Below are 19,895 nucleotides of genomic sequence, written 5' to 3'. Positions count from 1 at the left end.
ATCATCATGGGGTAGTTGATAGATGGTGAGGATAATGGGATCCCCAGAGGCAGGAGACATATGTCCTGGGTTGAGGCATCTGGGCGCTAGTCTTACTAAGTGAAATATTTGCTAACATTTACATTACAGTGTTGATAGTAGAATACTTACAAATTAGTTATGTACAATGGCATGGGTAGGTACAGTAGTATAGTCAGAAAGATCACTTATTTACATAAATTACATATTTGCATAGATAGGTGCAGTGGTATAGTCAGAACATGACTTGCCGATATAAATTACATACATATTTACAGATGTTGAGATATAAGAAGGTCAGTGAGAGATTTTATTGCCCAGTCAGAAAGAAGTGATAAGAGGTGGGCATGCTAATGGGAGCTGCTGTTTTCAGTCTCATGGAGCCAAAGTTTTACGTGCTTCCTGAACAGGTGGAAGGAGGGTTCAGCTCTTAGTGTTAAGGGGAGAGCGTACCATGTTTTTGCTGCCAGTTTTGGAAAGCCGATCCCCCCAGCCCTTTGTAGGTTGAACATGGGTATCTTGGGGCAGTGAATCTGGGCAGATCTGGTGGGGTGGTCTGGTAAATTGCAGACAATGCTATTTGTCAGACATTTTGGAGCTTGGCTGGCCAGGCACTTATGTGTAAGTGACAAGGTTTTAAGTTTGATTCTTTGTTTAATGGATAGCTTTTTCAGATTACGTCTGATTTCAGAGATGTGTTGGGATCTCGGGATGTTCAAAGCTGAGCGGATGGCATTGTTTTGGATGACTTGCATTTTTTTAACGTTCTGTTGGGACGTTCCTAGATAGAGCGCATTACAATAGTCGAGTTTTGACAGGACTAAGGCTCTGGCTATTGTGATGCAATTAGTTGCGGTGATGAATGGTCTGCAGGCTGTGATGAGTTTGCAGGTGTATGCTGCAGAAGAGGCAATTGAATTGGTTTGATGTGTTCAACTTGATGTTGTTTAACTTGATGTGATTCCCGATGCAAGAAAGCCCCTTTTCATTTTTGCCAAATGATAACAGTCCGTCTATTTGCACATTTCAACAGAAAGTTTGCTTAAGCATCTTGAAAGATAGATAGCTGTTGTTTTAGAATTCCAATGTCAATTCATGTTAAAACACTCTCTAGAATCTACAGGATGGCCCCACCCTCTAGCATCTACAGGACTGCCCCCCTCTAGCATCTACAGTATTGCCCCACCCTCTAACATCTACAGGACTGCCCCACTTTCTAGCATCTACAGGACTGCCCTTCCCACCCTCTAGCATCATCAGGAGAACCGAACACTTCAGCATCTAAAAGACTGCCCCGCCCTCTAGCATCTACAGGACTGCCCCAACCCCTAACATCTACAGGAGTGCGACTGTGCTACACGGTGCGTCTTTGCTTCCCAAAGCACTTTAGACTGACTCTTCCAGGCACTCATGTTCCTATGTCTCCTGGCTTTCTTGCTCTTCTCCATACCGCTTGAACTCTATCTACACTTACACTGGTCTGAATGCCCTTGCCCTTCTTATACTGCTTTCCCTCTACACTTCCACTGGTCTGAATAACCAGGAACTCAATGACCTTTTATTTGCTCCCCCTCCTTTGTCTCTAATTACCCTAAACCCATCTTATACATTAATATTAATTAAATGCAAGCAGATTAATAATGCTGGCAACCATCAAGGGTGTATTCTTTCCTTCATGATTGAAGGATAACTTTTTCTTGACTGCAATCTGTTTTCTACTTTGACTTTTTATTGTATGATTTGTAAATCCCCTCGTTTGCATAAATAGGGTGAATCCCTTATCCTTTCAATTAAATAATCTCTTTCCCTGATCTCAAATGTTTTTCAGACCAATAATCAATACAAATGGATTGACAACTGGAGACTGAGGTACACAAAATGGGGTCCGCTTGAGCCAATCTTGAAAAGTGCATGTGTGTATATGGGAACAGACGGAGAGTGGAAGACTTCCTCGTGTGATGAGAAGTATTATTTTGCCTGTAAAAAGTCCAAAGGTGAGATATTGCTGTTTACACTTGTTCATTAACTAAAGGGCATCTGATATTATTTAAACAATTGATTACTATCATCTGTGCAGGATACATATGAACCTTAACTATGGCTATCTACAGCATCTATGGCACTTCAGTGTCTCTTCACTTGTTCTTTTAACCATTTCAGAAAAACATTGTTGTGTCTTAACCTTTGTGTTCAGACCTGGCTACAGGATGCAGTCTATTCAGAAGCTTCAGGAGGGCACGCACCAAGGTGCAGGCTCATGCGTTACAGGTGGACATCGGGCCATGCTAGATGTCTTTCCACACTGTTATGTTAGTCTCCCCATGAAGATTAGTTTCCTTTTAAATATCTGTTTTCATTTTCTAAGGATCTGTGATGATTTACCTGTATAGTATTTAGAGGGCCCATAAGAGGTAAGCTGGTCAGGTGCAAAGAGACTGCATAGAGCCATTGAACATGACTGCCTCTTCTCCAACTCTTATCTCTGGGCCTACCATTGTCTGCTATGTATTTGGCCTTTTCCTATTGCATGTCAACAAACTGGTGGCTCATCCTCCCTGTCCTTTCATTTGTCATAGCCTATATCTCTTTATTCCTGCTGCTAGCTAAAGTGGCCTTTGCTAGTATACCTATATCGATCTATTTGTTTTGAATAAACACTGCACTCCATCTTGTGGCAGCCCCAGAATGGAGTGGGCTGTGAGAGTAGTGGTAATCAGTATGAAGAGAAGTGTAATACCTCAAAAGTGTGATAAACAGTTGTCATGAAAGATAAGGATCTCAGGAGGGTTGTGTGGCTAAACATGCGGTGACAAAGATGAAGTATTATCCTGGTGCCTCAGCAGTGTGGGTGTCCATGTATAGACTAAAGACCCAAGAGCCTGTGTAGGTATTTGCATGGCCAGTGAGCCATCAGGTATGATAGGCAGTTTACAAGCCGGATGAACCCATATCCCAGTTGCAGGAGACAAGTCTTCAGTTCCCTCAGGAACCTCAGCAAATTCTGCTCCAGTCTTAGGAGTGGTGGGATACCACAAACAGTGGAGGACTCCTGAGGTACCTCCCTGTAAGAAAACAGCAGGCATGGCAGGAGGAGATCCCATTTCCTCCTTAGGGGCTCTTCCAATGTACCCAGCATGCCTTTGAGAGTTTTGTTAAATCTCTCAACTAGACCATTGGTCTGGGTGGTAAGAGGTGGAGAACTTGTAGGTTACCCCACACTCTTTCCACATTGTTTTCATGTAACTCAACATAAAGTTGGATCCTCAGTCAGAGACAACCTCCTTACGGAATCCGACCCTGGTTAAAATTCCCAGGAGAGCCCTGGCAACCACCTTGGCAGTAGCAGTCCGAAGGGGTATAGCCTCAGGGTAACTGGTGGAATGGTCTACCAAGACCAGGATGAACCAATGTTCACCTGAAGTGGGAGGGTCCATGGGACCGACAATGTCACTGCCCACCCTCTCAAATGGTGTTCCAACCACTGGCAATGGCTGCAGTGGGGCAATGACACAGCCTCCAGTCTTGCCAGAGAACTGACAAGTGGGGCAGGTCCTGCAATGGGACTCCACTTCTACTCCCATCCGGGTCCAGTAGAAATGGGCAGAGAGCCTCTGCTTAGTCTTCTTGGTACCAAGATGACCAGCTAAGGGCACCTGATGCACCAACTGCAGTAGAAAGGGCCTGTAAACCTGAGGTACCACCAACCTCTTGAGGGCACCAGGTTCATGCTTAGTGGGCTCACTGCAAGGAGCTCACGCTCCCGAAAAATCCAGAATGACCTAGGCACTTCTCCTTGTGCCTGGGCCAGAGCCTGTTTCCTCAGACCCTCGCGAGAGTGGCACTCTCTCTGTCCCCTACAGAGGTCACCCCTAGAGGGCCCCCCTTCATCCAGCAAGCATTGAAGGTCGGGGTGATCCTCTGGGTTGAGCAACTCTCCTGCATGAGAGTCTTCTGCCTCTTCTCCCTCAGTAGTTGAGTTTGGGTTCAACACTGGACCCAGCACATCCGGAGCATGAATCCCAGTGGGTGCTGCTGAAGCAGCAGGAAGAGAAGGAGCCTTCTTACCCTTCCGTATTCTTGCTGTGGGTCGCCCCGTAGGCTTGGGTACCTGACTCTCAGTCAGACCCAGTGTCAGGGGGAGACCCTCAGAGATCAACCCCAACTCCACTAGATCATTGCTTAGCAAAATGTTAGCAGGTACATTGTCCGGAACCAGGACAGGAAGCTTTGCTTTCTTGTCTCCAATCATAATGTTGACCAAGGCTACAGGAGATAATTTGGGAGGCCCACCAGCTAACCTGGTGGTTCTCAGAGGAGCACCTACATAGTCCTCTGGCTTGAGCAGGGTCCTGTCCACCACTGTCATGCTTGCCCCAGTGTCTCTCAAACCAGTTGAAGGCTGGCCATTCAAGAGGACACTTCTGAAAAAACCTACGGGTGTTCTGTGGTCTTGTAGCCAGTACTTCTGTGTACTGGTCTCAAGCCCCAAGGGGCACTAGGGAAATCTCTACGGGAGCACCAAATGTGATCCCTGTAGAGGAGGGGAGGGCAGTGGCCTCCACCTCAGGCATGGGTTAAGGGTAGATCAGACTGGCAGCCTGGACGCCAAGTGCCTCACCTTTACAATTGCGGTCAGCCTTCTTGTCGTCCAGGGCCCCACAGTCCCAACAAGTGCCAAGAATGCGGGGTACAGTACTGGAACCACTGGGAGCCTGCTTTGCTTTTGGTTTACCCGACTGTGATTGCTTCTGGGGCTCCTCTGCCTTCTGAGAGGTCCTCTTTTCTTTGTCCTTGTCCTTCCCACTGGAGTCCTTAGGGGACTCCCGGTGGGAGACCCACTTGTCAGCCAGCCCGGCCAGCTTAAAGGGATCTAAAATGTTCTGGTCAGCAACATACTGATGCAGCTCTGGTAAACAGGCTTCCAAAAAATGCTCAAAAAACACCTTGCAACCATCAATACACCCCATCATGTTCATATGTGCAGCACTCACCCAGTCAACCCAAGACACATTCTCTCTTTTCTTAAATTCCCTGAACCTTTTAAGGTATTGGGTTGGTGTCTTGCCAAACGTGGCAATCAAAGCAGACTGCATGCCCTCATACTGACCCCTTTCTTTGACACTCAGTTTCAGAATATCGTCATAACCAGTCTGAGGCACTCTGCTTAACAAACACTTAGCCCAATCTCTTTTATCAACATCATGGATTCTACAAGCCATCTCAAAAGCTTCAATCCATTGGAGGATATCAGAACCCTCCATATACACACCAACCAAATCTTTCATAAACTTGGTGGCAGGGGACTTGACACTCTCAACTGGTTTCGTTGAAGTCTCCACTCTAGCTTTCTCTAGCTGGATATTTTGACATTCAGTGTCCTTGTTTTAAGTTCAAGATCCTTATCTTTGAGTATCACTTGTTGTGACAATTCCTCTTTCTTACGTTCAGATTCAGTTTCCAACTTTCTATATTCAAAGGCCAATTTCAGCCTTAATAATTCAAGTTCCAAGGAATTCCCGGAAGACACATTGCTGGGGTTCGGAATAGAGGCAGCAGGAGTGGTGGCACTCCCAGAAACAGATTCAGTAACACCCCCAGGGGCAGGGTCCTCACTGGTTGCATCCCCCCTTCATTAAGAGCTTCACAATAAGTCTGGTAGTCCACCAGGGCAGCTATCAGCTCAGCCCTGGACTTATCCTCAAAGTCTAACTCCCTGGATTCATAAGCACTCTGGAGAGCCTCTAAGCTCATCCTAGTCAATTTATCATTGCTTGTTATGTAGTTATCTAGTACACAACTAAACCTCAAATTTACAAAGTGTAGATAGTTTGTAAGTGGCAAGGTTACACACTGATTCTTGAAACCATTAGCATTCCACCGCTGCCACCAGTGTAAAGACTGGAGGCATGTATCTGTACTCCGACTCTCTATATGGAAGAGTAGAGGCCAAGATTCTCTATGGGGTAGCGAAGGTCGAGCAATCAAGGCTTAAACTCTCTTAAGTGTAGTCCCCAAGCAAAAACACTATGTTAGTGAAAACACAGTTCTTTATATAAATATGTTCAAGTTATGTACACAATCACAATAACACACTTAGTGCACACGATAATCTAAAATGGTAAATATATACAGTTTCTATGTGGTACCACAATTACTCTTTGATTCCATTAAAATGAATTAACTGTACTTAGTTCAAATGTCATACAAATCAGTTAATAATGTGAACCAATAATAGACATAGGAGCAAAGTAGGTTTGGTTAAAACAATAGGCAGAATACTGGCACCTACCAATAGACACAGTTCTGTGTGAGGATTCCTCCCCCCCCCACCCCCACCTGCCACCTGGGCAACCTGTAAATAAAGATATAATACAAGCCTAGTCCATCTATTGTTTATATGAGTCTTATTTCCCTCGAAAAACGTTCTACAACCCCAATGCACCTGGAATAGCAGAGGCAGGAGCAATGGATCATCGAGATTCCTCGAAGAAATGATGTGCAAAGACGCCGAGGGAGCAGCTTCGGTCCTGACGGTGCTCAGTCGGGGATGTCCTGCGAAGATGATGCATGCGGTGCACCTCGATGACGATAGTTTGTTGCCGCAAAGAGTCACTAAAGAACTGTGGCCCAGCAGGTGCTTCAGGGTATCGGCATCTCTGCGGTCTTCGGGTGGTGAGAAACACACTGGCTAATGCTCCTCGGTGCGTTGGCGGCCTCAAATTTCTCTGGCGGGGCAAATCGGTCAGCGGTGCTGGCGAGAGCGTCCTTGAATTCAAAGTGTCTTAATCAAAGTAGCGTTGCGGCTCCGGTAATCGGCGGCTCGGCATCAAGCGGTTCGCGATTCAGGGCAACACTGATTCGAAGGGCCTCCAGCAGTTATAGCAAACCTGCAAACCCTGGTCGACGATGGTAGATGGCTTTTCGGGGATTCTCTTCATTCTCCTCAGCGGTCCACGTCTCCGGTTGACAGTCTTTCGAAGGCTGACTTCCAGGGCGCTCCGGCGATGGTTCGCGGTGCACAATGGTCCCTTGTAGCTCGGGAAGAGATCTCCTAGCCAGGTCCTACTGTTGGGTCTCTCATTCACTCTGCTGGGTCACACTCAGGCAACCAATCATTCAAAAGGGCATTTATGCAGGCAGCCAATCAGGCTCACAGTGCATTCAGGCCATTATCCTCCCTCACTCACAACAAGGAATGTGTATTGGGACAAGTACCCAGCCATTCAGCATTCCACACTGCATTCATACCAGTTTCAGGCAGAGCTGTCTCATTCATTGTGTTACATCCCAGAGACCAGGCACCCATAACAAGTAGTGCATATTGGTCACACACTCCATTCACCAAGGTCTCACTCCAAGGGTGTACCCACAACACACAGTCATTGGGAAGGCTCCAGACAGTCTGGCCTGGACTTTCCCACAATACCATATATGGAACTTCCACCCAAAAGCCAATCAGGGGGAAGGGACAGAGCCAAGGCTTCTCAGGACTTTGGGAAAACAAGGTAACAGGCAATAGAAAGCAAGAGGCCACATGGGCCATCTTGTCTCCTATCAGGAATCAACTGATTGCAATGGCAGGGTCTGGGTATCCCAAAATGGAGGATACTCAGAGCACCTGTCAAATTCAGCATGGAGCTGCCAGCAGCCCATACCTTGCTCTGTGGGCCACAAACAGGTGCCCAAAAACATACACTAGGGGTACAGGGTTGTACCCCCACCCATGGGTGCCATAAGGGTATCCCAACAGTCTGTACACCAAACCAAAAAGAGGAAGAGCTGCCCTGCCAGGAGTCCCACATGGACTCCTGTTCAGAAAATAACATGGAACACACATGATAAAAAGACTACCGGACAAAGACATGGAGGCCCTGTCCCTTCAACGCATTCCCAGCATCACACCTACGTCCAGAGGAAACCACTGTGCTTGTTAACTGTATCAACACGTCTCGGGTAAGTGTACTGAGATTTCCAAAGATGTGTAGCTCATTGATAAAGGGAAATATCGGTTGGTTAGCTGTGCCCTACGGCTAAAGCATATCGCTCATTGTAACTTACCCAAATGGCCATCTAATCCTTGGCTCTGGTAAATATACCCCAGACTGCAAAGACGCTATTGGCACCATCCCAGACATGACCTGCTACTTCCCTTTTCCTTCTTTCTTCACATATTTCTTCAGACTGCTGCTTTAAATCTATGAAATCACCCTCAGTACAATTGACAAACTGGATTGTGAGCCGAAATGCAGACGAAAGGATCATTAAAATAATCATAGGGGTAACTTGTTGAAACCCAACCTATCTATCTCACGGACAGTATCATAGTACATGTACTGATCATGTATGAGAGTGTTGTTCAGGAACTCAGTGACAGGTAAAACTGGATACTGTAGCAATGTGTAGGTCTTATTTTCTAGTTGTGTGTTATGCAGGCAAAAAGCATGCATCAGATTGGAGCACACACTTACCATTTCAGTGTCTATGAAAGTTATCAGAAAAGAATACAGATCCACTGAGGCTCTAAAATGCTTTCCTAACACAACACTCTTTTCCTCTATGCTACAGCTACTCTATGAAAGCCTAAAAATTATTTAGCAACAGCAACATGTTCACTTTTATTTGAGCTATGAAGCCTCACTCTCACCACTGCCATTGAATCTGATCCAATACAGAACTAGGGAGTATCCCTGTCTCCCATAGTCTAGGATGCAAGACAAGTTACCAATAGAGCATTAGATATTAAACATGAAAGGTTTCTGGATACACTTCAGTAACAGTAGTGCAATTACTATGGGCAGTCTCATTTTCTCTTAACACCTCAGGGCTAGGACTGGTGTTAATAACTGTTGCCCTGCTTCCACAGCACAGACATAGTTCTCATTAAAAATCCAATTTGGAAGGGCTTCAGAATCATGCATGGGGACAATCAGCTGGTTTTGGGAGGAACACAGACCAGACACTGTTTACAACAGATTGGAGCTGCAGCTCTCTTACATTGGGTCATGTGGACTGAGGTCAGTTCCTTGCGTACCTTTGCAGCAGAATTTGTTACCAATAGCACTTGAAATGAGTCCTTCCAGCAGGATGCTGGTGCAGATTTTCATCGGTGGACCTTTATCAAGATGTGATCTCCTGCCTGAAGAGAGTTACAAGGTTCAGACAGCTCTTTGGGTAGAGCAGCCTTTACCTGGTTTGGATGGAAGTCACAGAAAAGATTAGTGATTTCATATATTCAAGTTAATTCTCATAAATTGAATGCAAATGAGTATCAATATATTTTACAGGTGGCAACACAGTTAACCTCATAAGATGCCTTGACAGAACCTTGTAAGAGCTAAGCTCTGATTTCCTGCTTAGGGTGCTTCAGATGCTAAGTGTCATGATCTCTGCTTCCAAAAGGTCAGGGTTTTCCCAACTCCCTCGGAAGCAGATCCATAACCCAGGTTCCGAGTGCCAACCAGTCCCAATTGGGACCTTTTGGACCCAGTCCTGGCGCCAGTGGCACCAGGCTCATAAATATGCCCAGTCCCAGCGCTGGAAGCGCCGGGCTCATAATGCTTGGGTGGACTTACCTGCAGCAGACCATGCTGCTTACTTGCCTGCCAGTTGAGCCTCTGATCCTCTTCTGTTTGGAACTACTTTTCCTGTTGGGTGGGACAGGAGCCACTCCCTAGATTCAGAACACTGGAACTCTTCTGGAAAGCAGGAACTCTTTTCTTACCTAGGCGTGGCTGTGGAAGGAGACACCTAAGCACTACAGGAGGCTATTTAAACCACACCCGATGGATGAATCTTGCTTTGCGTTATTCTGCATCCTCTGCAGCAGAACGCTCATCGTGTCTTCTGCATCTGATCCTAGGCCTAAGGAAAAAGGCTTACCATCCTGAATCCAGTCTTCAGCAACACCTATAAAGACAAGAAAGAACAGGTTAGCATTACGGTCTTCAGTGACAGCTCTTCACTTACCTGGTCCATCGGCTGTCACCAACGCCTCGCGCTGCATTCCGGCATCTGAAAGACAAAGGCTTACCTACTCTTCGTACGCTCCGGAGGTCTTCACACTGCATTCCGGCATCTGAAAGACAAAAGCTTACCAACTCTTCGCACGCTCCGGAGGCCTTCGGCGCTGCATCCCACATCTGAAAGACAAAACAAGGTGCGTTTAAAGACCTTGGGGAACTTTAATACTCACGTGCCATTACTCCTTTCCACATCTAACCCAGTGGGTATTCCGGCACCCTGCAGCCGCTCCAAACTTGTACCTGCAAAATAAAAAGACAGTTAGAGCGCATCGTGAAGCAGGCAACAAGCGCTTACTTACGTGCTTCCAGGCGCTTCTATTCATCACACGGGCTCCATCTTCAACTCACTTCAGCCCGTCATCCGCCATCGCCGGAACCCTGCAAAACAAGAAACATCATTACTAAAGACTTTAAAGACATTAGAATTACTCGAAACTTACCGTTTGTGCAGTAAACGACGGACAGCAGTCCTCTGAAGTCAAGAGGCCTGCTCCCCTTATCCAGTGAAGAAACTAGTTACAGCACCCTGCCCCGAGGCAGATGGAGAGCACGGCGTTCACTTACCTAAGGTGAGAGCGTTAACCTTTGGGGTTCTACAGGAGAAGAGAAAGGGAAGAAGAGAGAGACATTCAATAACCCAGTTCCTTAATCCCATATTTTCTATCTGCAGACATCTTACCCTTCGAGTCAGACATACAGTGCACAGAGGTCCAGCCCAAAGAGCCAGCCGTGTGTTACACATCACCTTTGAAGATACGGTATACGCCCAGTCAAGACCGGTGCCTCTACGGGAATCAGGTGAGCGTTACACTAAGAAATACCAGATAAAGGGCATCTGGCCACTTCAATCCCATTTCCTAAGGTAGTTTAGCAATTATATTTTGTATTTATTTCAACCCTGTTTTTCCTCTCTACCTCCCGTGCTGACTGGGGCGGGTCGGGGCGGTGAAGACTGTGCTGTGCATTGAGAGCTGTCAGAAGCTCCTTCATCATATTATTTGTAAAAGGTGCACCCTGATCTCTATTGATGGTAAAAGGTATCCCAAACCTCGATACAACATCTCTGACCAGAATCTTAGTTATTAAAGCAAGGAACCTGAAGAAAATCAATTTGGAGGTTCACAAAAGGAACGTAACAAGGTGTATGTGCACCTTGGGTGGCATGGTTCGCCTTGCAAATGGTGTGTTGCAGATATAACACAATGTTTACCACACTCCTGTGTCATTTTTGCAACCTTTGGGCCAACCCAGTATTTATTTAGAGTCATTATAATCCCCCCATGAGCCAGGCTATGATATATTCTAACGAGGTGTGAACGTGATATTTTTGGGGTAACTAGCTGACCGTGTCATCTTCATATGATGTATCATCATGCAACCTGTACCCCATTTGTATCAAAGTATCCTTCCCACCTGAGGTGGCATTTTCCTGCATTTGGGCCTATTCCGCTAAGGTTTGATAGGGGGATAGTTCAGGACACATCTTTACTAGGAGAATGTATTAATCTTCTAATTCATTTACAGCTTCCAGCTTTGCCTTGGAGTCTGCAAAGTCCTTACCACAGCTAAAATAATTATTCAAGTGTTGATGAGCAGCAAACCTAATTATGGCTATTTTATACAAAAACATCTTAATATCTTTATTTATTTATTTCATGTATAAAGCGTTTAAACAACCCGCCGGCATCGAGGCACTGTTGCAGAGACCAGTTAATTGCAATCAACAGAGACAATTGGCAGGCGGATCAGATATAGGTACAGAAGAGAAAAGGAGCAGTCTAGTCAAACAACCAAATATCTTAAGCGTACTTGTAGAGTGCACATACACCAAAGGCATCTTTGCGCTAGCATGATGGCATCTAGAAGTGCCTTAATATACTGACTGTTTTTAATAAGGGAACCCATAGATGTTAAGAATCCCTTCTGTTGCTAATGTTGGCCAAATTAGTGGGCTACCCAAATGTTAGGCAGACACCTGTGCAGTTCCCTCTGGGACCACTGCAAAAGATTTAGGACTACAGGTGTTTGACAGTAAACCCACTTGGTAGCAGTCTGCACCAGACAGATTCACTTGGTAGCTGTGGCTGAGCAGTCAGACTTCCTTCAAGAAGAGTTAGGCAGTATACAGAGCATTCACAATAGGTCAAGAGAACACAATAAAACAAGTAAACACTGACCAGGGCTTGGTGTAAAAGAGATATAATTATTTATTTAAAACCACATCTAGAAAAACACACAGGCACTAATAGTAAGCAATTCCAAAACATGGTCACTAAAAGATATACACTCCCTAAAAAGAATATTAGACAAGTCTTAAGTAAAGCCCCACTTATTTTCAGACAGCGGTGAGCGCTTAACGTAGATGGCACTCTAATAATTCGTTTTAAAAAGGGAGAGAAAAGCAGAGAATAAATTGAAACAGATCCCAACACTTTTTCACGAACACAGCAAGAGAGGAAGGCAAAGTAACACCGTGAATTCAGAGTCAGTAGGCCGGATCCGCTTTAAGAGGATCAAAACGAAATGTGTCCAAGGTCACACGGTTGCAGTGCACAAAAGTCTTGTAACGGTTCAAAAAGGAGTTGGACCAAAGAAAGGGACCAGTTAGAGGGTCAAGGCGCCAGCCCTAGTCCAGAAGTTTAAGGGGTTATTATTACCTTGTAGCAATCTTAAAGTGGTGAGAATACTCCAGCGGGGGCAGTTGTTCCTGGCAGCGGATGAAATTCGGTGCTTCGTCCGGGGGAAGAGATGATCTCGTCGGGGAGGAAGACAGGAGTCCGTTGCACTGCCAGGGAATAAACCAGCCGCTGAGTTTCTCAGGTACAAGGAGCGGTCCTTTGATTCGCGGTTCAATGGTAAGTGGCTATCCGGCCGCCGGGGTGCTTGGCATGGGCAGTTCAACCACAAACCGATCTGGGGTGCGAATAAAGAAGGTAAACTGGTTGTGCCCACCAGTCAGGGGAAGAAGCCTCTCCAGCCGGGAGATCTTCTCTGTCGTCGGGAAGTGGTGAGTCGGTTCTGCAGGGCTCCACCGGTGGTGTCGTCGTGGTAGGTCGGCTCAGCTTCTCTCTCGTCGGATTCTCAGGTCCTGTGGTGACTTCTGAAGTTCCAGTCCCCAAAGCCCTGCTTTTATGCAGCATACCCCCATTCACTCAGCCTAGCTGTCAATCAAACATGCTAAGTGGTGAGCCGACCGGCTCACCACTTGGGCCAATCACAGAAGAGTGCGACTTGAGTTACCAAGGTAACTCAGTCCAGGGTGCCCAAACCCCCTCCCACGCCCCCTGTGGTACCCAGACAGAGTGGCACCACTTTTGGAGGCTTCTGTGGAGAAGCCCTCCAAAAAGTGGAACAAAGGGCTCGACTTGGGTTGGAGTCACAGAAGAGAACACAAATGCCATTTTAGAATCGAGTCCTGGCAAAAAATACCAACCGGCGAATTAATATTAAATAAATAAACCGCCGGTATGTTTGAGGCTATGAGAATTAAATCATTAAAGTTGGTAGCCTCGAACAATGGGAAAATCCCATAGGGAAATATTTACGGTCGAATATAAAAAGTAGTTTCCACTGCCACCAGCCAAAACTCGATCAGGGGGGACGGAGACATGCCCCCTCGACTAACAGACCCCGGGGCAATTGAATTGCCCTGACCAGTACGTCCACAATATGATGGTTTGTACTGGTTTCTGTTAATAATTTAGGACTAGTAAAGCCAATGGTGACTTTACATGCCCTGGGAGACAGTAGTCAGTCCCAGGGTATGGAGTCTATGGTGGGGTGTCACTATGACACCCCTGTGTTACTGCACGTAGGGTGCTGTGTAACACACATCGTAAAAACACATGAGACCCTATGGAGTAAAGGACCCCATAGCCCATAAAACACATTAACAGTCAAAGGAACACCACAAATCATGTCCAAGAGTGGGAGAAAAGAGTCTCACTCTTGGCAGGAGAAAAAAAAAACTCCAGAAATCCAGCAAAGCTGCTGGGGGACTCACTAGGTTAGGAAATTCAGCCTAAAGAGAGAATTCTCCCTAACACCAAAGACATACCTGGAGTCAGTGTAAACATTTACAGACTGTTGAGCCGCCATCTCACATACCCAATTGAGTGTCTACAGCTCTGCAGCAGCCTGCATGGAGGTAACCTGAGGCACCCTCCTGCTTTCCACCACCTCCCCGGTTGAGTACACCGCATACCCTGATACCATTTTCCCATTCTGGCCCTGATAACATGGCCCATCCATGAAATAAGTCGGATCAGCCTCAGGCAGAGGGGTATAAGTCAAATCACTTAGGGATTTTAATAAGACATCTGTAATAGCAACACATTCATGGGACTCTGTATCATGTGTCTCACCATCCTGAAGAGTGAGAAGTAGAGATACTGGGTTCAGCACTGGGCATCTAGCAAGGTAATGGTGGAAGAGTTTAAAAGCAGTAATTCATGTTTATTAGCTCAGGATACAGATATATGCTGAATCTTAGTTTGGAGCAATAAAAAGACCACTTAATGTTGAACGGCAACCTCTAGGGGGAAACCAAAACACTATTCTTAGACTGCTGGCAGCAGCGACTGATTGCAAGCAAGGAAGCATTACCACAGAAACAGAATCCAGTTATTTACTGTAATAATCTATTGGTTTACAATACAATCCATGCCTTTGGGTCAAGACAGACTAAGCAGATCTTTTTCTTTCGTGGCAATATGAGGTAAACCACTTTTTATAGCCAGGCAGACCAAGAGCTGGAGCCTCAACAAGACTTCTCTTTATGCTTGTAAACACCTCCTCAGCCTCCAAAGTCCATTGCAATGGCTCTAAAGTGTTGGCTTTCACGTAGTTTTGTAAGGGTTTGACAATCTCAGTGCTATGAAAGATTTTCTTTTTGCAACTTTCACCTCATTCTTTTTGGCTTTGTTTTTGATCCTGTCCTGACCTTTTGAAGGGAAGTAAAGCATTCAGCTCACCCCTTGTTTTGCGGAAACTGAAAATTCCTTCAGACTATCAGTAGTGGGAAACCTTTTATCCCTTTTTCATTCTTGTGTTTTTACATTGCACACAGCATCTTACATTGCAGTGCTATGGGGATACATTTGAATCACCCTAGGTTTTTGCACATGAGATTTTATTTGTATTTGTTTTTATTCATACAGCGCTTCACAAAGGTTAAAAAAACCAACACCAAATACTGTACTCCAATAAGATATGATAGTGAACCAATTAGTAATAAATGCTCTTTTAAATGTGTTTTGAAAAGAGAGAGTGAGGTCAAAGATTGGATAGAAAGAGGAAGGGCATACCAGTGATTCGGGGCAAGAAGGAGAAAGAGCAAACATTAGAAGGAGCCCTGGGAGGATGATGAACAAGCAGAAGAAAGAGAGACGATGAATGAAAGCAACAAGAAGGGAAATAGAAAGAAACGTAGGAGAAGAGGTACAGGGGAGCAAGACAATAGAGACATTTAAATACTAAGCAGAGAAATGAAAAAAGGAGTCAGGCTTGAAAGGTCAGCCACTTCAGGGAATGCAAAGCAGAGAAAATAGAACCATAAGGAGAAAGAATGCAAAGAACATGTACCAAAGAATGATAAAGTGGAGTCCAGCAAGATGGCAAACAGGGAGGCCAAGTAATAGCCAAGAACAATAGAATAGACAAGAGACAACTAAGGAAGAAATAAGTATTTGGGAGCCTGAAACCAGCAAGCTGTGCAGATATTGAAGAGTTGAAATTGATAAGAAGCAAGAAATGTTGAATGGAAGGTCAAAAAGGAAAGAAAGATCAGTGCATCATTCAGGTAGAGGTGATAAGAAAAGCCAAAGGAAGTAATAATAGATCTGACAGGGGAAGTCTAGAGAGAAACTAGAAGAGGACAGAGGACAGACCCTTGGGACACCATAGTAGAGGGGCAGAACATGGGAGGAAAGACCAGCCCAAGAGACAGAAAAAGTATGATTGGTGAGATAAGATTGAATCCAATTAAAAACACAACCCTATAGACCAACATTAGAAAGATGAGAGAGCAGAATAGAGTGAGCGACACTGTAAAAATGCAAGGATAGATCAAGGAGTACCAAGAGGGAGGACTGTTTGGCATATCGCGAAGAAAGACGAAAATCTGAGACTGCCAAGAGGGTGGTCTCAGTAGAATGACAGGGATGAAACCCAGATTTAAGTTACTTTTAGATGTACCTAGGGTCAAGCTGGTGTCAGCAGTTACATTTTTTCAATGTTTGCCTTATTTTTGGTGTGCCCATTTGCATTCACCAGGTATAGCTACTAAACAGTGCCCTGAAATGGCTGTGCCACAGATGTTTGCTTGTTCTTTCACTATATGGTAGTTTGGTCCTCTTCCTGCCTTCTCAGGTCAGGGAAGTCCTTAGTAGGTCATGCACTTGCCTGGGAAAACTGCTGCTTTTGTTGACTAGTGAGCCTTTGTGTGTGTGTGTGTGTGTGTCTGAACCAGGAAGGGGGCTGGGACGGTCTAGTCCCAGTACACATCACTGGTGCCAGAAGGTCTCCTACTGGGGTGGATGTGAAATCAGTATGTGTCCCTTATTGGACAACTACTGGCTGTTTGAATGGTGCAGATCCATACCAGTGTCAGGAATTCAGCTCGACACGCTTGGCCGAAATGGAGAATGAGTCATTCAAGATACCAACAATGGAACTCAAGATGGCAGCTTATCAGCGCTATTGCCACAAGACGATTACCGTTCTAGTTTTTTCCAACATGGCGACCGCGTCTGCCCATTCTATATCTTCCTCTCTATGGTTGGGCAAGACGCGTCGCTTCTGTTCGCTTCACCTCGCTGTTTGCGCTGGTGCCTTTTCTAGCATTCTGCTGTACAACCGTTGAGACTTCTCTAAGCCTCTTCTCCTCTATTCTGCGCCCTGCGCACTCTATCTGAGCTCCGCCTCGACTTATTCTACCTTTTCCTTACCTTCCGTATTTCCCTGTTACTCTTCTTGCTTTCCTGCCCCATGCACTCGTGTGCGGTTTCTTTTCTATGCTATTTCTTACCTCGTTTCCTTCCTTACCTTTACTCCTTATCTACAGCATTGAGCACGACCGGTCTTCCTTCCTCGTTGCTGCTCGACTCCTCCTCTCCGAGCGGATTCCTGAACCGTTCCTTCCTCAGCCTGCTGTACTCGGGCTTCCACCCACGTCGCAGCTCGACTCCTTCTCACCGAGCGGATTCCTGGAACCGCTCCTTCCTCAGCCTTCAGTACTTACCATTCTTCCACAACTACTTTGGAGACACCATCCTCTACGAGACAGAAGTGGGTTTTCTTTCCCACAAGGGTTTCCCAAGGGTACTGCCCCCGGGGTGCACTGAGTCCAGTTTTCTGGCCTCTGAACACTTTGGGGGAATTACCTATATACTTCAGAGCCAATTCTACACCTCTGCTGTTTCCGGACATTCGTGAGTACCTAATTGTTACAACCAGTGGTGGGCTTGGACTTGATTTCAGCTCAGATTTTGGATAAGAAGGGGACTCCAGTAGACATTCTTCAGATCTAGGTTGGAGCCAACAATCCTTCGAAGAAGAGCAGCCCATTGATGACTTGAGGACAGCTTCTGCAGTAGACCAGCATCTCCTCCATTGATTATCTGGGTGATGCCCTGCTCCTCAACCTGTTATATTATAACAGAGGGTATCAATGCTAGGTAAATTCAACATGCACCAATCCTGCATGGTTATAAGTCAGGTAATTTTTCAGTACTTACATTCCTGGTTACCTTCATAGATTAACAATCTGTTTTTTTGTAAAGGAGTACATAACAATTATGGTCCTTATTTTGTCAATTTTCAATTGGCATAATTTTATTTCTTTTTAGACAAGTATGTTTAGAATCCCATTAGAGGTTGCTTGACGTGCTTTCTGAGACATGGTACAGCGGGTAAATCAATATTTGTGCATAAACATAATGTACAACAACAGTTCTGAGTAACAAAACAAGTATTAATTCATTGTTCATTTTGTCAGTACATTATTCATCGTAGCAAGAACATATCGTGACCATTGCAGTGCGATGGGGATACATTTGTATCACCCTAGGTTTTTACACATGAGATTTTATTTGTATTTGTTTTTATTCATACAGCGCTTCACAAAGGTTAAAAAAACAACACCAAATACTGTACTGCAATAGGATATGATAGTGAACCAATTAGTAATAAATGCTCTTTTAAATGTGTTTTGAAAAGCGAGAGTGAGGTCAAAGATTGGATAGAAAGAAGAAGGGCATACCAGTGATTCAGGGCAAGAAGGAGAAAGAGCAAAAATTAGAAGGAGCCCAGGGAGGATGATGAACAAGCAGAAGAAAGAGAGACTGTGAATGAAAGCAACAAGAAGGGAAATAGAAAGAAACGTAGGAGAAGAGGTACAGGGGAGCAAGACAATAGAGACATTTAAATACTAAGCAGAGAAATGAAAAAAGGAGTCAGGCTTGAAAGGTCAGCCACTTCAGGGAATGCAAAGCAGAGAAAATAGAATCATAAGGAGAAAGAATGCAAAGAACATGTACCAAAGAATGATAAAGTGGAGTCGAGCAAGATGGCAAACAGGGAGGCCAAGTAATAGCCAAGAACAATAGAATAGACAAGAGACAACTAAGGAAGAAATAAGTATTTTGGGAGCCTGAAACTGGCAAGCTGTGCAGATATTGAAGAGTTGAAATTGATAAGAAGCAGGAGATAGAAGAAATGTTGAATGAAAATGAGAGGGAGGAGTCAAAAGATCAGGAGTCAAACGGAGATAGGGAGTAAGGAAGGTGGAAAGGAAATGGAAGATGGAGGAAGCAGGGGAGGAATGGTGAGAGCAGGAAAGAAAATAACTTTCATATTAGATGGATTCAGATGTAGATCATAAGAAGACATCCAGGATTGGATACCTAGCAGGCAAGCTGAAAAAGAGGAATGAATAGAGTACAAGAAGGTCAAGAAGGAAAGAAAGATCAGCGCATCGTTCAGGTAGATGTGATAAGAAAAGCCAAAGGAAGTAATAATAGATTTGACAGGGGAAGTCTAGAGAGAAACTAGAAGAGGACAGAGGACAGACCCTTGGGGACACCATAGTAAAGGGGCAGAACAAGGGAGGAAAGACCACCCCAAGAGACAGAAAAAGTATGATTGGTGAGATAAAATTGAATCCAATTAAAAACACAGCCCTATAGACCAACATTAGAAAGATGAGAGAGCAGAATAGAGTGAGCGACAGTGTAAAAATCCAAGGATAGATCAAGGAGTACAAAGAGGGAGGACTGTTTGGCATATTGCGAATAAAGACGAAAATCTGAGACTGCCAAGAGGGTGGTCTCAGTAGAATGACAGGGATGAAACCCAGATTTAAGTTACTTTTAGATGTACCTAGGGTCAAGCTGGTGTCAGCAGTTACATTTTTTCAATGTTTGCATTATTTTTGGTGTGCCCATTTGCGTTCACCGGGTATGGCTACTAAACAGTGCCCTAAAATGGCTGTGCCACATATGTTTGCTTGTTCTTTCACTATATGGTAGTTTGGTCTTCTTCCTGCCATCTCAGGTCAGGGAAGTCCTTAGTAGGTCATGCACTTGCCTGGGAAAACTGCTGTTTTCATTGACTAGTGAGCCTTTGTGTGTGTGTATCTGAACCAGGAAGGGGGCTGGGACAGTCTAGTCCCAGTACACATCACTGGTGCCAGAAGGTCTGCTACTGGGGTGGATGTGAAATCAGTATGTGTCCCTTATTGGACAACTACTGGCTGTTTGAATGGTGCAGATCCATACCGGTGGTGAGCTTGGACTTGATTTCAGCTCAGATTTTGGATAAGAGGAGGACTCCAGTAGACATTCTTCAGATCTAGGT

General features: G+C 45.1%; 1 protein-coding gene across 1 annotated transcript in view; it reads left to right on the top strand.

Annotated features, from left to right (window-relative positions):
- Window positions 1-19,895, top strand: part of LOC138569907 (macrophage mannose receptor 1-like) — a 1,155,048-nt gene that overhangs the window by 920,754 nt on the left and 214,399 nt on the right. The window contains exon 25 of the mRNA XM_069648336.1: window positions 1,847-2,012. Coding sequence (XP_069504437.1) covers window positions 1,847-2,012 — 166 coding nt within the window. The remainder of the gene's footprint in view (window positions 1-1,846; window positions 2,013-19,895) is intronic.

The sequence above is a fragment of the Ambystoma mexicanum genome, chromosome 2q, assembly GCF_040938575.1.
Source record: "Ambystoma mexicanum isolate Mex_15411 chromosome 2q, UKY_AmexF1_1, whole genome shotgun sequence".
Lineage (NCBI taxonomy): Eukaryota > Metazoa > Chordata > Amphibia > Caudata > Ambystomatidae > Ambystoma > Ambystoma mexicanum.
The sequence above is the reverse complement of the archived record's forward strand: the minus strand, read 5'-3'. Positions and strand labels throughout refer to the sequence as shown.